Source organism: Myxine glutinosa, chromosome 7 (genome assembly GCF_964187855.1).
Source record: "Myxine glutinosa chromosome 7, kmMyxGlut1.1, whole genome shotgun sequence".
NCBI lineage: Eukaryota > Metazoa > Chordata > Myxini > Myxiniformes > Myxinidae > Myxine > Myxine glutinosa.
Window position 1 is genome coordinate 42766611 of NC_136267.1, and position 17983 is coordinate 42784593.

At 53.2% G+C, this 17983-nt stretch overlaps 1 protein-coding gene across 4 annotated transcripts in view; it reads right to left on the reverse strand.

The window, feature by feature from the left end:
* LOC137431166 (uncharacterized) overlaps positions 1 to 17983 on the reverse strand; it is an 808282-nt gene that overhangs the window by 668305 nt on the left and 121994 nt on the right. For 3 of the 4 annotated variants that reach the window (XM_078781583.1, XM_078781585.1, XM_078781582.1), the window contains exon 1: positions 14635 to 14866. The exons of the other annotated variant lie outside the window; for it this stretch is intronic. In XM_078781583.1, coding sequence (XP_078637709.1) covers positions 14635 to 14787 — 153 coding nt within the window. In that variant the 5' untranslated portion in view covers positions 14788 to 14866. Of the gene's footprint in view, positions 1 to 14634; positions 14867 to 17983 lie in introns of those variants that run through there. 4 annotated transcript variants of the gene reach the window in all.

Here is a 17983-nt window from a genome sequence, read left to right on the forward strand (position 1 = left end):
TCGAAACATGTTTGACAATGCTTGAAACATGTTTGAAACATGTTCATACATGTCTGACTCATGTTTCGACCATGAGCACTTCACAGGGGTATGTACCATCAATGACATTATTTAGGGAAAAAATATTTCTAAAGTCTTTGTCAGCCTCTCAACATGGACGATTTTCATTAAAATTGACCAAAATGACAAATTTATATGTTGAGTGTGTATGAGTTTATAGATGACTCAGATGCAAAATATTTTTTGGGTGAATGATTTAGACCATTTCTAACAATAATCCAATAGAGCATCAAAATCCAGATAAAAAAGTGATTTTTTTTCCCCATTTTGGACCACCCTAGGGTGCATTCCCTGTGATCTTTACGGTTTGGCATTCAATCTTTCCACCTCACCACACCTAACACACGCACACAAGTGTTGTGCCCACTCATAACTAGGCCCTTAGCTATTATGAGTGGGAAAAATCCCACACAGAGAGTTACACCACGTACAGGTGTCTGCACGTAACAAGCACCTGAGCAGACGCATCAACAGTAATTTGTACAGTACCCGGGCCTTCTGATGTACTAAATATCAGGTGCTTTTGAGGATGGGAATACAACTCAGATGAAGTTAGTTCATAACATCACTGTATTCTGCACAGTCAAATTTGCGGAAACCATGACGAGAAAAAGTAGGAAAACATTTTGCATTTTACCTGTTTCCAGCATTCGGCTGCAGAAAGTTAGTGCAAGTACAGTAGTGCTATTTACACAGCCAACTCCGAGCAATGGTTTCGGCTCGGGTATCGGTACACAGTGGCATGCTCTTTTCGACAGATAAAGTAGGATCTCTAACTTTAAACAACAACCTGCATGCAAGACAAACTGGCTTAAAGTTGGAATCCAGAGGAGAGTATGCTCCGAGATGCAGCGCCACCTGCTGGCACTATAAAAGAAGAAGAAGACCACCAGCTTCCTAAAAAAGAGCCGTTTGCCTGTCTGTCTGTGTGTCTGTTTGTCGCCATTTTTCTCAGAGATAGCTGAACGGATCTTCGCCAAACTTTCAGTGCTTCACCAGGGAGTGTTTTAGGCAAAGAATTCAAAAAAAAGGTTTTTAATTTTTGAGAAAAAAAAAGTTGGATTTTGGGGGATTTTTTTTTTTAATCGCTCTATCGTGGTTGTGAGGAAGTGCGTAGGGACCCCATTCCTTAGTGTATGTAGGTAAGTGTTCTAAGCCCCTGCAAAAAATAGACTGGGCAACGCCATGGGACCCCTGCTCGTATGACCATAAATGGAGATTCACTGTCGATATTATCAGGTGAGATGAGAATATTCCACAAAAATGCCAAGTAAGAGATTTGTGCCTTGACTAAGACAGGTACTTTGCCAACGGTCCCAATTGATCGCAATATTTTTTGGGGGGGGGGGATGGAGGGGAGGGCGGGGGGGGGTGGTGAGGGGCAATTCCAAATTCCTGGCCAAATTCCAGGTTCCTCCTCTAATCTACAGGGGGCACTGCATTAGCAGGTAGCTGTGCTCACAGCAATGATGTAAACACCATCAGCCACTTGGTGCATATGGAAGGGTAGAATAGACCCTTGCAACACAGTATACGTTTTTTGGAGCAGGAGGGGAGAGCACAGTGGAGGAGACCATTGAGATGCAACACCTGCTGCAGGGTAAAGCATGGACTCGGGGATATAGAGATGGAGATCCAGGATGGGGACAGCACAGTGGAGGAGACCATTGAGATGCTAGACCTGCTGCACGGTAAAGCATGAACTTGGACATATAGAGGTGGAGATCCAGGGTGGGGAGAGCACAGTGGAGGAGACCATTGAGATGCAACACCTGCTGCATGGTAAAGCATGAACTTGGGCATATAGAGGTGGTGACCCAGGGTGGGGAGAGAACAGTGGAGGAGACCATTGAGATGCAACACCTGCTGCAGGGTAAAGCATGACTCGGGCATATAGAGATGGAGATTCAGGATGGGGACAGCACAGTGGAGGAGACCATTGAGATGCTAGACCTGCTGTACGGTAAAGCATGAACTTGGACATATAGAGGTGGAGATCCAGGGTGGGGAGAGCACAGTGGAGGAGACCATTGAGATGAAACACCTGCTGCATGGTAAAGCATGAACTTGGGCATATAGAGGTGGTGACCCAGGGTGGGGAGAGAACAGTGGAGGAGACCATTGAGATGCAACAACTGCTGCAGGGTAAAGCATGAACTTCGACATAAAGAGGTAGAGATCCAGGGTGGGGAGAGAACAGTGGAGGAGACCATTGAGATGCAACACCTGCTGCAGAGTAAAGCATGAACTTGGACATATAGAGATGGAGATCCAGGATGGGGACAGCACAGTGGAGGAGACCATCGAGATGCTACACCTGCTGCAGGGTAAAGCATGAACTTGGACATATAGAGGTGGAGATCCAGGGTGGGGTGAGCACAGTGGAGACCATTGAGATGCAACACCTGCTGCAGGGTAAAGCATGAACTTGGGAATATAGAGGTGGTGACCCAGGGTGGGGAGAGCACAATGGAGGGGACCATTGAGATGCAACACGTGCTGCAGGGTAAAGCATGAACTTGGACATAAAGATGTGGAGATCCAGGGTGGGGAGAGCACAGTGGAAGAGACCATTGAGATGCAACACCTGCTGCAGGGTAAAGCATGAACTTGGACATATAGAGGTGGAGATCCAGGATGGGGAGAGCACAGTGGAGGAGACCATCGAGATGCTACACCTGCTGCAGGGTAAAGCATGAACTTGGACAAATAGAGATGGAGATCCAGGATGGGGACAGCACAGTGGAGGAGACCATCGAGATGCTACACCTGCTGCAGGGTAAAGCATGAACTTGGACATATAGAGGTGGAGATCCAGGGTGGGGTGAGTACAGTGGAGGAGACCATCGAGATGCAACACCTGCTGCAGGGTAAAGCATGAACTTGGGAATATAGAGGTGGTGACCCAGGGTGGGGAGAGCACAATGGAGGGGACCATTGAGATGCAACACGTGCTGCAGGGTAAAGCATGAACTTGGACATAAAGATGTGGAGATCCAGGGTGGGGACAGCACATGGAGGAGGACCATTGAGATGCAACACCTGCTGCAGGGTAAAGCATGAACTCTGTCATGTAGAGGTGGAGATCCAGGGTGGGGAGAGCACATGGAGGCGACCATTGAGATGCAACACCTGCTGCAGGGTAAAGCATGAACTCGGGCATGTAGAGGTGGACACCCAGGACCCAGATCAGGGATGGACGATTATAACCAACAAGTGTGAACCGATATCCGATGGCAGGTCGTGTTGCATTGTATTGCCGCTCGAGGGATCCTTTAGTTTAACCAAACACGCGCTGCGTGGATTCGTGTGCGACGCTCACGTCGTAAATAACCCGACGCCATGAGACTTGACACAAACGTGCGCCCTCGCATCGTAATCGGTGCTCTCATTGACGTGACGCTTCGCGCTTCGGTCGCTCTCCTCCGTTTCCTCAAAAAAGAACCTGGAAAACGGAGCGATCGCATTCTCCGTGACGGGACCCGCCATGTTTCCGCCACTCACCGGCCTCTTGGCGAAATCCCAGCAGCCGAGACAGCAGCGGGCAGGCAACGGGCTCCCTGCGCCGGACGTCTTGTGCCCGCTCCGATTTCCTCGGCTCCGAACCCTCTCGCCGCCCTTTCTGGACGCACAGAGCCAGTCTCTCCCTCTGTGGCTCTTAGCTTGCCGACCGGCCATCGAGGCAAGCGATGGGGTCGGGTAGGGGACGACGACGCGCTCTCCTCGTCCCGTGGTTGCGCGGAAGAGAGCGATGAGCAGAGCAGATGATGAGCGCACGCAGCGCTCATTGGCCGAGGTTGCGGTTTGAAAGCTCCGGGTTTTGGAGGTCTTTGGTGCAGAAGATCGTCCCGTAGTACACTTATGGGAACTTAACCGATCAAATCTGGACATCCTGATGTGATCTGCCGGAGATCCGATATGGAGCCCCTCATTCATTCGAAGCAACGAGCTTCAAGTTTCTGCACAATCACATCAAATCTATTTCACAGTCACATTGTCTTCAGGCATTCCCTCCGTATTGACGTTGAAAGTTTATTTCACATTTATAATACCAGTGACTCCAAGGAAAAACTGTCACTATTTTCATTCAGGAAAAAATTACAAGTCATTCATTGGTAGATGCCAGTGCATTTCAAGGAACATAAGCGTATTCCTCCAATGGTTGGAGCAAGGGATACTCTTTCACAATTTCAGTATGTATGTTGAATGCAATAAACAACTACAACTACACTCGGTAGAGTGCACACCTCCACCAGGCTGAACAGTTTATGTTTTGTATCCACTGATAGGCCGGATCCGTATCTTTACCAAAATCTAATCGTTTTGTCTGTGTCACACACCAAACCCCTCCACTAAATTTTGTCCGAAACCGTCTACAACTTTTTGAGATATCCGTGTTCACAAACAAACAAACAGACAGACAGACAGGGGTGAAAAAATAATCTGCATCCACCTTTGGTGGCGGAAGTAAAAATGAAAGTTACTTAAAAACAACTTACTGGCTTATCGACTGTTAGATTGGTACAACTTTGATTGATGATATTGATCTTTTTAAATGAAACTATTGAATGCATTTTGTTGCATTTGTAGACAGATCTGTGGGGTGGGCTGGGCAGAGTTGAACTCAGAAATTGTCACATCTCACCGCCTCCACGTTTACATCCCACCGCCTCCACGTTTACATCCCACCGCCTCCACGTTTACATCCCACCGCCTCCACGTTCACATCCCAACGCCTCCACGTTCACATCCCGCCCCCTCCACGTTTACAGCCAGCCGCCTCCACGTTTACAGCCCGCCGCCTCCACGTTTACAGCCCGCCGCCTCCACGTTTACAGCCCGCCGCCTCCACGTTTACAGCCCGCCGCCTCCACGTTTACAGCCCGCCGCCTCCACGTTTACAGCCCGCCGCCTCCACGATTACAGCCCGCCGCCTCCACGATCACAGCCCGCCGCCTCCACGTTCACAGCCCGCCGCCTCCACGTTCACAGCCCGCCGCATCCACGTTCACAGCCCGCCGCCTCCACGTTCACAGCCCGCCGCCTCCACGTTCACAGCCCGCCGCCTCCACGTTCACAGCCCGCCGCCTCCACGTTCACAGCCCGCCGCCTCCACGTTCACAGCCAGCCGCCTCCACGTTCACAGCCCGCCGCCTCCACGTTCACAGCCCGCCGCCTCCACGTTCACAGCCCGCCGCCTCCACGTTCACAGCCCGCCGCCTCCACGTTCACAGCCCGCCGCCTCCACGTTCACAGCCCGCCGCCTCCACGTTCACAGCCCGCCGCCTCCACGCTCACAGCCCGCCGCCTCCACGCTCACAGCCCGCCGCCTCCACGCTCACAGCCCGCCGCCTCCACGCTCACAGCCCGCCGCCTCCACGCTCACAGCCCGCCGCCTCCACGCTCACAGCCCGCCGCCTCCACGCTCACAGCCCGCCGCCTCCACGCTCACAGCCCGCCGCCTCCACGCTCACAGCCCGCCGCCTCCACGCTCACAGCCCGCCGCCTCCACGCTCACAGCCCGCCGCCTCCACGCTCACAGCCCGCCGCCTCCACGCTCACAGCCCGCCGCCTCCACGCTCACAGCCCGCCGCCTCCACGCTCACAGCCCGCCGCCTCCACGCTCACAGCCCGCCGCCTCCACGCTCACAGCCCGCCGCCTCCACGCTCACAGCCCGCCGCCTCCACGCTCACAGCCCGCCGCCTCCACGCTCACAGCCCGCCGCCTCCACGCTCACAGCCCGCCGCCTCCACGCTCACAGCCCGCCGCCTCCACGCTCACAGCCCGCCGCCTCCACGCTCACAGCCCGCCGCCTCCACGCTCACAGCCCGCCGCCTCCACGCTCACAGCCCGCCGCCTCCACGCTCACAGCCCGCCGCCTCCACGCTCACAGCCCGCCGCCTCCACGCTCACAGCCCGCCGCCTCCACGCTCACAGCCCGCCGCCTCCACGCTCACAGCCCGCCGCCTCCACGCTCACAGCCCGCCGCCTCCACGCTCACAGCCCGCCGCCTCCACGCTCACAGCCCGCCGCCTCCACGCTCACAGCCCGCCGCCTCCACGCTCACAGCCCGCCGCCTCCACGCTCACAGCCCGCCGCCTCCACGCTCACAGCCCGCCGCCTCCACGCTCACAGCCCGCCGCCTCCACGCTCACAGCCCGCCGCCTCCACGCTCACAGCCCGCCGCCTCCACGCTCACAGCCCGCCGCCTCCACGCTCACAGCCCGCCGCCTCCACGCTCACAGCCCGCCGCCTCCACGCTCACAGCCCGCCGCCTCCACGCTCACAGCCCGCCGCCTCCACGCTCACAGCCCGCCGCCTCCACGCTCACAGCCCGCCGCCTCCACGCTCACAGCCCGCCGCCTCCACGCTCACAGCCCGCCGCCTCCACGCTCACAGCCCGCCGCCTCCACGCTCACAGCCCGCCGCCTCCACGCTCACAGCCCGCCGCCTCCACGCTCACAGCCCGCCGCCTCCACGCTCACAGCCCGCCGCCTCCACGCTCACAGCCCGCCGCCTCCACGCTCACAGCCCGCCGCCTCCACGCTCACAGCCCGCCGCCTCCACGCTCACAGCCCGCCGCCTCCACGCTCACAGCCCGCCGCCTCCACGCTCACAGCCCGCCGCCTCCACGCTCACAGCCCGCCGCCTCCACGCTCACAGCCCGCCGCCTCCACGCTCACAGCCCGCCGCCTCCACGCTCACAGCCCGCCGCCTCCACGCTCACAGCCCGCCGCCTCCACGCTCACAGCCCGCCGCCTCCACGCTCACAGCCCGCCGCCTCCACGCTCACAGCCCGCCGCCTCCACGCTCACAGCCCGCCGCCTCCACGCTCACAGCCCGCCGCCTCCACGCTCACAGCCCGCCGCCTCCACGCTCACAGCCCGCCGCCTCCACGCTCACAGCCCGCCGCCTCCACGCTCACAGCCCGCCGCCTCCACGCTCACAGCCCGCCGCCTCCACGCTCACAGCCCGCCGCCTCCACGCTCACAGCCCGCCGCCTCCACGCTCACAGCCCGCCGCCTCCACGCTCACAGCCCGCCGCCTCCACGCTCACAGCCCGCCGCCTCCACGCTCACAGCCCGCCGCCTCCACGCTCACAGCCCGCCGCCTCCACGCTCACAGCCCGCCGCCTCCACGCTCACAGCCCGCCGCCTCCACGCTCACAGCCCGCCGCCTCCACGCTCACAGCCCGCCGCCTCCACGCTCACAGCCCGCCGCCTCCACGCTCACAGCCCGCCGCCTCCACGCTCACAGCCCGCCGCCTCCACGCTCACAGCCCGCCGCCTCCACGCTCACAGCCCGCCGCCTCCACGCTCACAGCCCGCCGCCTCCACGCTCACAGCCCGCCGCCTCCACGCTCACAGCCCGCCGCCTCCACGCTCACAGCCCGCCGCCTCCACGCTCACAGCCCGCCGCCTCCACGCTCACAGCCCGCCGCCTCCACGCTCACAGCCCGCCGCCTCCACGCTCACAGCCCGCCGCCTCCACGCTCACAGCCCGCCGCCTCCACGCTCACAGCCCGCCGCCTCCACGCTCACAGCCCGCCGCCTCCACGTTCACAGCCCGCCGCCTCCACGTTCACAGCCCGCCGCCTCCACGTTCACAGCCCGCCGCCTCCACGTTCACAGCCCGCCGCCTCCACGTTCACAGCCCGCCGCCTCCACGTTCACAGCCCGCCGCCTCCACGTTCACAGCCCGCCGCCTCCACGTTCACAGCCCGCCGCCTCCACGTTCACAGCCCGCCGCCTCCACGTTCACAGCCCGCCGCCTCCACGTTCACAGCCCGCCGCCTCCACGTTCACAGCCCGCCGCCTCCACGTTCACAGCCCGCCGCCTCCACGTTCACAGCCCGCCGCCTCCACGTTCACAGCCCGCCGCCTCCACGTTCACAGCCCGCCGCCTCCACGTTCACAGCCCGCCGCCTCCACGTTCACAGCCCGCCGCCTCCACGTTCACAGCCCGCCGCCTCCACGTTCACAGCCCGCCGCCTCCACGTTCACAGCCCGCCGCCTCCACATTCACAGCCCGCCGCCTCCACATTCACAGCCCGCCGCCTCCACATTCACAGCCCGCCGCCTCCACATTCACAGCCCGCCGCCTCCACATTCACAGCCCGCCGCCTCCACATTCACAGCCCGCCGCCTCCACATTCACAGCCCGCCGCCTCCACATTCACAGCCCGCCGCCTCCACATTCACAGCCCGCCGCCTCCACATTCACAGCCCGCCGCCTCCACATTCACAGCCCGCCGCCTCCACATTCACAGCCCGCCGCCTCCACATTCACAGCCCGCCGCCTCCACATTCACAGCCCGCCGCCTCCACATTCACAGCCCGCCGCCTCCACATTCACAGCACGCCGCCTCCACATTCACAGCACGCCGCCTCCACATTCACAGCACGCCGCCTCCACATTCACAGCACGCCGCCTCCACATTCACAGCACGCCGCCTCCGCATTCACAGCACGCCGCCTCCGCATTCACAGCACGCCGCCTCCGCATTCACAGCCCGCCGCCTCCGCATTCACAGCCCGCCGCCTCCGCATTCACAGCCCGCCGCCTCCGCATTCACAGCCCGCCGCCTCCGCATTCACAGCCCGCCGCCTCCGCATTCACAGCCCGCCGCCTCCGCATTCACAGCCCGCCGCCTCCGCATTCACAGCCCGCCGCCTCCACATTCACAGCCCGCCGCCTCCACATTCACAGCCCGCCGCCTCCACATTCACAGCCCTCCGCCTCCACATTCACAGCCCGCCGCCTCCACATTCACAGCCCGCCGCCTCCACATTCACAGCCCGCCGCCTCCACATTCACAGCCCGCCGCCTCCACATTCACAGCCCGCCGCCTCCACATTCACAGCCCGCCGCCTCCACATTCACAGCCCGCCGCCTCCACATTCACAGCCCGCCGCCTCCACATTCACAGCCCGCCGCATCCACATTCACAGCCCGCCGCATCCACATTCACAGCCCGCCGCCTCCACATTCACAGCCCGCCGCCTCCACATTCACAGCCCGCCGCCTCCACATTCACAGCCCGCCGCCTCCACATTCACAGCCCGCCGCCTCCACATTCACAGCCCGCCGCCTCCACATTCACAGCCCGCCGCCTCCACATTCACAGCCCGCCGCCTCCACATTCACAGCCCGCCGCCTCCACATTCACAGCCCGCCGCCTCCACATTTACAGCCCGCCGCCTCCACATTTACAGCCCGCCGCCTCCACATTTACAGCCCGCCGCCTCCACATTTACAGCCCGCCGCCTCCACATTTACAGCCCGCCGCCTCCACATTTACAGCCCGCCGCCTCCACATTTACAGCCCGCCGCCTCCACATTTACAGCCCGCCGCCTCCACATTTACAGCCCGCCGCCTCCACATTTACAGCCCGCCGCCTCCACATTCACAGCCCGCCGCCTCCACATTTACATCCCACCATCTCCACATTTGCAACCAATCTCTAATCTTCAATCCCCTTTATCCAGTCAGCATTTATATTTTCACACCAAATAATGGTCTACAATACAATATCATCATGGTGCACGCATGCTCTCCACGGAGCATCAGTTCTGCCAAAGCAGTTCCATGGCTTGGGCTACAATCATTGTATAATCGCCACTCCGACACAAGGTCAGGGCAGAAATTTGGAATTTGGCCAAGTTACCTGCGATAGCTAACCTACTGTTCGCGAAGGCCACCGTGGGATCTTTAATGTCCACCAACTAATACCTGCAGTCAAGACACCCATTTTAACTCCATGCAAGGGACGGAACACACATTTATGAACTAACCTGCCTGTGAAACACCAGGATGGTAGTTTATAGCTGGATCGGGATTTGAACTCAGGATGGAAGTGAGTGTGCGTACCTATAGGGACTAGGCTATCCTGCCAGCCATCAATACAATGGAATATACATAACCAAGTACTGAAGATGTAAGTAAAGTGTTTAGTGGAGAAACTTGGGTTGGGAATCAAATTCAGACTAGACAGATGAAAAGGTAAGTGCGATACCTCTGCACCAACGTGTGAGGACTGCTCTGTGCCTTGAACGCAGTAAAAATGTATTGTCCTGAGTTCTGATGTCACCATTGTCTAAGACAATAGTTGAGAGAAATCCGTGAGATCCTCAGCCTCACAAAATATGTTATTGTGCTTTTTATAACGAAGTTAGGACGATGATATTGGTGCAACAATGGCTGTATAGCTTGGCAGTACTGGAGTCATGCTTGAAACACGCACGCACACAATGGTGGAAATGGTGCACACATTATGTAGCCCCATAAGCTCTATCTACATACGAGTGGGGTATGCTTACACATTGGGTAAGCAATCACAAACCCTCCTTCATACGTAGGTACATAATAAATGTAAGCTTTATGATTATAGAGAAGCATCACCGACCTGTAGCTGGATATCAATTTAGCTTTATTTATTTATTTTACAGACGTATTTACGGTTTTTACAGAATTTTTTCATCAACATTAAAAAAAAAAGTTTACAGTTATAGAAATTACAATTTTCAAATGCAAGATATCGACTGAGGTTTTTTATGGGCGCGTTTACGTTTTTTAAATGTAAATTTTCATTTACGGACACAGCTTTTTCTTTTTTTCATTTACAGACATTATTGTCATGTTAATTGCAACCTTGACCTTTGATTTTATGCAACCTTGACCTTTGACCTTTTCATCTAAATAAACAATTGACTCCTACCTTTTGATTAATGAAACAATTCGGTGACCCAGTATGCAATTTCTTTAAATTTCAGGACAATCAGGTGAAAAATTATGATTTTACGCAACCTTGACCCTTGACCTTTTGATCTAAAAAAAACAACAACCAACTTGTTGCTTTTGATTGGTGAACCAACTCAGTTACCCAATATGCAAATTCTTTAACTTTCATGTTAATCGGATGAAAATTGACGATTTTATGTGACGCTGACCATTGACCTTTTGATGTTTTGACCAAATTATTAATTTGCCTTCTCAATATTCTCATAATAAAGCTATTTTGAAAATTTAATGACAAAACTCAAATTGTAAATTAAAATTTCAGGTTAATTGCATGCAAATTTATTATTTTAATGGGATGCTGACCTTTGACCTTTTGACCTTTTGACAAAATTATTAATTTGCCTTCTCCGTATTATTATTATACAGCTTTGGTGAAAATTTGATGAAAGAACTCAAATGGTAAAAAAGTTACGATCTGAACACACACACACACACACACACACACACACACACACACACACACACACACACACACACACACACACACACACACACACACACACACACACACACACACACACACACACACACACACACATACGTGATTGCAATACCGGACAGGCTAATAAAGTAAGGATTTTAAAGGTTGTAGAAAAAAACCTTTTTCGGATGTTGATGCAAAAACCGCCATTGATGCACGGTCTTTTACACCACCTTATTTAACAGTTATATTAGTTATTCAGGCCTGTTGTTTGTGTCCTTTATGACGTTCTTAAAAACAGTAAGTTTCCTGTTTGGAATGATTTTCAATTTTGTTTCACTGCCAGACAGGCAGACAGAGAAAACAAAATACCTTACTCCGCTCTGTGCATGCATAATTGGGATGACATCCTGTAACATTTGCCAAATTCAGAGCCAAAGTACTGCTAAACTTCAGGTTCGTGTTCCGATTCGTGTTCAAAATATAACATTCAATTGAAGTCAAGTTGTTCCTCGATCATAAGCTGACATTTGTAGACAGAAGGACAGACAGTCAGACAAAGTGAACCAATTGCTTAACCCCGCTTTTCACTTCTGGTGCACGGGTTAATATTATAGAGGCCTACCTATGCATTAAAAAGTTGTTGTTTTTTAAGTTGGTGTCCCGTGGAATATTTTTAATGTCTCATTGTAGAACGTTTTTCAATGTGGGAGGGAGGGAGAGTAAATTCAAAAAATAAAGTACAAGAGAATAGGAAGAGAAGAGGACACGAGGGGCATATGAAGGACAGTGAAAGTATGTAGCATAGGGGAAAAGAGGGAAAGGAAGTTGGAAGAGGGAATAATTGAGGAGGGAAAAGGAATATCTAGGATATACAGTGGAAGGGGTTGAGACGTGGGGCATACACACCTGCCATTGCATGACGCGATAAAATAGAAATCGGGGTTTACGACCGCTGACAGCTACCATGTATAGATTGGACAGAAAGAAGAACAGGGTCGTGTTCCTGACCTGGTGGTATAACTGGCTAAATATAACATGACGGCTCAGTTTTTACGATCAGCGGCTGGAGTTTTTGGAGGGTTGTCAATTTGAAGGTGATGTCAATGAGGCAAAACAACGGCAGCATTCAAAACCGCAGGCATTACCTGGAGACAAACACAATTCCCCCTGTACGATGTACCCATGCCAACATTTTGGTGATACGTCAACGCACCACAGAAAGCCACACCGGCTTCCTGGGAGGTCTTGGCACGACTTCCACGTGGAAACGTCACTTGGCTGCCCCTAGCTTTTCATGATGCAACGCAGGGTTTGCATGATGGGGGAGCGTGCACGATGATAGAGCCAATAACATACAATGGTGAGTGTGTAAAAGGCGTCACCACGTGTCGTATGGGTAGATTGCAGGAGCTTAGCCGGTGGGGAATCTCACACTGAAGAAGCCACACTCGTGAAGCCGCCTACCACACGCCGAATAAGCGTGGAGAACTCGCGATCCGAGTGCAGGGATCCACTTCCGAAGGAGAAAGCTGGATGAGCAGTTGGTGGAGCTTAGGCAACTGCCCTAAAGCAGAACTTTTCCAGATATCATACACTGGCAGAATGGCCTAGAGATACGCCGAGTCAGCGTGGAAGACTCACAATCCAAGTGCAGGGATCCATTTCCGAAGGAGAAAGATGGATGAGCAGTCGGTCGAGCTTGGGCCACTGCGCTGTAGCAGGACTTTTCCAGATATCATACGCTGGCGGAATGGCCTAGAGATACGCCGAGTCAGCGTGGAAGACTCACAATCCAAGTGCAGGGATCCATTTCCGAAGGAGAAAGATGGATGAGCAGTCGGTCGAGCTTGGGCCACTGCGCTATAGCAGGACTTTTCCACATATCATACGCTGGCGGAATGGCCTAGAGATACGCCGAGTCCGGGCGGAAGACTCACAATCCAAGTGCAGGGATCCATTTCCGAAGGAGAAAGATGGATGAGCAGTCGGTCGAGCTTGGGCCACTGCGCTGTAGCAGGACTTTTCCACATATCATACGCTGGCGGAATGGCCTAGAGATACGCCGAGTAAGCGTGTAAGACTCACAATCCATGTGCAGGGATCCATTTCCGAAGGAGAAAGATGGATGAGCAGTCGGTCGAGCTTGGGCCACTGCGCTATAGCAGGACTTTTCCAGATATCATACGCTGGCGGAATGGCCTAGAGATATGCCGAGTCCGGGCGGAAGACTCACAATCCAAGTGCAGGGATCCATTTCCGAAGGAGAAAGATGGATGAGCAGTCGGTCGAGCTTGGGCCACTGCGCTGTAGCAGGACTTTTCCAGATATCATACGCTGGCGGAATGGCCTAGAGATATGCCGAGTAAGCGTGGAAGACTCACAATCCATGTGCAGGGAGCCATTTCCGATGGAGAAAGATGGATGAGCAGTCGGTCGAGCTTGGGTCACTGCGCTATAGCAGGACTTTTCCAGATATCATACGCTGGCAGAATTGCCTAGAGATATGCAAACTCACTTTCAAACGATCTAGCCTGGGTTCAACTTCCGGCCCAGCTATAAACTACCACCACAGTGTTTCACAGGCAGGGCGATTCATCAATGTGTGCGTTGTCCCTCGGGTGGACGTTGAACTGCGCATCAGATCTATGAACACGAAAGATCCCATGTTGACCTTCACACAAAGAGTAGGCGAGGAACCGCCGGCACCATGAACAAAATCCAAACTCCTGCCATATACTCTGCTGCTTGGAAGGCAAATGCAAACCACCCAGTATAACCCTTGCCAAGAAACTGCTACGGCAGCACCGACGCTCTGCACCAGAGTATGGTACATTATGTGTACAGGTGACCAGGAAAAGATAACAGTATACAGGCATAACCAGAGAAAGAGAACAATGTACAGGTACCTAGAAAAGTAGAAGTGTACAGGTGACGACCATAAAAGAGAACTGCGCATACAGCTAGGTGATCATAAAGGAGAACTATGCATGGGTATAACCAAAAAAAAAGAAAAGGTATACTATATAGGTGACCATAAAAGAGAACTGTGTACAGGTTCGGTGGAGTATCTTGCGATGGAGTGGTGTCCCATATAGGATTAGTTCTAGCCTCGAAACTATCCTCAACTTAATGAAACTCTGTCCATTATTGATATTATTATAATTAATTATACTTGTATTGATAAAAAAAAGTTTGACGTTTCTTGGACTATTTGAGTTTCTCGTTCCGATAGTACTTTGAACAGCCTTGCTACCTTCCACCTAAGTAGGAAACGTGGATAGTTATCACCTTGCATGCGCTGCAGTGCATGGACACCTGAGAACATTATACGTGCGTTCCGAACCGTACCTGAGGGGCAGAGGTTCCGCTTGCTGGACGGAACCTGCTGGCAGGTCTTCGCGACGACACGACCGATGCACTCTGGACCCTAGCTCGACGTTTCTCAAAAGCGGTCAGGCGCTCCCCTTCACGAGGAGACGTTGCGATGAAGCGACCCGACATGACGCGTGCAAGTCCCGCTCCAGGCAGGTGTCAACTGCAGGGAAGAACGAGTGGGAGACAGACGCGATGAGCGGACAGGGTGAATCGGAGGTACTGAGTGAGCTTCCTGCAACACGAGCCGTCTGTCAAACTCGGCTCCCTCCTGACCCTCCCAGTGCGCCGCTCAGGCCGCCCCACTGGCCCTGCCACGCCATAGTACGTGGGCCAAGCCCCGCCCCGCGGACGGTCCCACCAGGTGCCTCCAGTTGACGACTGCACCCGCAGAAGGACTTAAGTCATCGCAGGTTACGCGAATGTAAGTTGCGGGCTCACTTGGTTCGAGTGAACTTTGTTGCTGTGTTCTCACCAGTCTGTGCGGACCTGTTATGAAGTCAAGTGGATCGGTTTTCGGTCATTCGGAGCTTGTTCTGCCACGCATGACTTCGAAAGCACTTATGGAGGTACATCAAGGTCATGCATTCCTTCCCAACATGCAACTGAGTAACTATTTTGCTCTTTATTGTTTGTTTATTTGAAAGTACTAAAATAACTGCAATGAAGCCACCTTACCTGGTGCATGTTACAAGTCCCGTTCCAGACAGGTAAGATCATAATCGGTGCTATCTACCGCCAGGTGACCATACTCCTGTAGCACTACCGATATGCCCCACCTATATGATCATTCATCATTCCACTATCCTCATGTACATTTATAATTATCCCAAAGAATGTCACATACATCAATTAAAGGTACAGGGTGAGGTTGTCGCGCCCAAAAAAATTTTTCCCCTGCAAACCGACAGGGCAGCGCAGCAGGAATTGAAAGCTAATTCTGTTTCCACTTCTTTAAGCCAACAAGACCCCAACTCAAGAACGTTTAAAAAGAGCAGCAGGATATGTCTCCATGTTTGGGTTTACAAGGGGATGCTTTTCGAGGTGAAATTTAAGCAACGGATACAGTATTGGGTCAGTAGATGGTCCTATAGAGAGGTGTACAACACCCAGATCGGGTTTCTGTCGGAGTAAGATAGGGCACCGAGCAGACCGGCCGGACACGTTAGTCCCATACACGGCATACCATAAGGATTACTGTTCGAATCTAATTCTGACCTTAGGCGTGAAAGCGGAGTTTGCATAAAGTAACCAATGAAGTGAACTCGTCCGTCTATAGACCGGGGACGATTGAATTCCCAAGATACGAAACGAGTATAGCAAACTCGCGCCTTGGCGTGAAGTTAATTATGTGCCGACCACAGAGCTGGCGCTGCTCGCCAAGACCCGTGCATGGCACAGATGAGAGATCTATGATGACTTCTCGGCCCGCCAAAACACCTATTGACAACTTTCGCTCAAAAACTCTGTTTTTAAAGATGGTTCACTTTGGTGCCAGAAAATACAGCACAATGAAACTTGGACATGGATGGCAACATGACCTACACCTTTCTAATACCTTTATCAGTTGACTTATCCAACCCCCGGTAAGTGCATTCCTCTAATAACTACAACCTGCTTTAACAACATTTACAACTCATCACCCAGGCAGCAACTTTAGCCAGGAAACTGACCCGCAACGACATACTCTTTTTGAAAGACACAGCAGGGTGCCTACACGTCTACCAAGTATAGGCAGGCGGGACAGCCGAAGAACGACGTGTTCGGAGATGCACCACCCTCCGCAGTGGGCAAATGCACCAAGATGTCGGTCTGCATGCAGTCACATGTCCAACTCCACGGTAGGACAAATTCAGCACCAGACAATTCACGACCCAGGTGCGAGCACCTGCCGCCCCCATCAGTCTCCAACACCCGCGGAGATCTTCCAATCCAAATGCGAACCAGACACGACCAATGCCTGTATAAAGTTTTGAGACTCTGATGGGATCGGGCGCTTTTATGGCTCTCCCGAGCAAGGAGCCATGTATAGAAAATGGTATTTATAAGAATGTTCGTATAAAAGATCAGCTGCAGCGGTTTTGTGCATTGAGAGAGGACTTTGCAAACGGGAGGCACAGTAAACCAGATGTTCGGAGCAGCTGCTCGGAGCACGAGGCGGAGGAACTTCAGTAAGAGCTATCATGGTTTCGAGTAAGTCCAGATTTGATGCTTGGCATGGCGTGCGCTTACACATGCCACTCACCTCGGGAAACCTTCCTTCTGTCCGTGACAAGCATGGAATTAGTCTCACGAGAACAATGTAGCAAGACCTTAAACCCTCCAGCATGGCTCTTGTGAAGGGTTCCCTAGCGATCCTCCTCAAGGTTCCAAGCCAGCAGCTCTCTGCACCTTGACAACTGAAAAATACCTTTCGAGTACGGGTACTCCAATCGATTCTACCTGTGGAAAGTAATGAGAGACCAGGAAGGGACTTGCTTCCAAACACGCGTACCAGTTAGCAATAGGGGCAATGCATTTATTCCGTACGCAACTGGGGAATGACAATTTGAGCATCCTGGCATCAATAGATGCCCTTTCTCTCCACTGCCGTTGCTCCAAACTTATTTCCAATCTCTCCCCACCCATAAGCATGTACATAAGAATTGGGTAACCGATGATGCATGATCCCCTGCATTGCATACGCAACAGGTACGACTGTTGATTCGAATTACGTAAAGCCATACAACATCATACCGATCGTGATTTAAATTTATAATACGTTGGCACGAGGGAGCAATTTGCAAAGAACACAACTTTTAAAAGTGGACATTTATTGCCAAAGCATTTTTTTTTTGCGTCTTTGTTTGAAAATGTATAATAAAGAAAAAAAAGAAGTTTTGCCTCATAAGTCATGGGCCAGAATCGTCTGGATCCACTTCAGTTCGGATGAAAATGCTTCACTATGAGCACACAGTGTTTTCATTGTTGACAATGAAGAGATGCGTTTGTGCCAAAACTCACAAAAAAGCTATATTCAAGCGGGCTGTGTAACCCCAGTGATCGGAGCCCTTCTCCTGCATACAAAGTGGAGAATCGGAAGAACTGGAACACTTTGTTGGATTCTTTAAGCTTATTCTGGTGCTCATTGGTGAAACTGGCTTAATTTGAATATTGGTGTCAGGAAAGGGATCTGGATGCAAGAGACCTGGTCCAAATGTAAGGGAGAACCTCAACGGTTTTAAGATGGGCGATATCATGGATAATGGGTACAATCTCCTACTTCTCCTTGATTCTCATTATTGGGGGGAGTTCTATCACTCAAAGGAGAAGTGTCCGTCCGTCC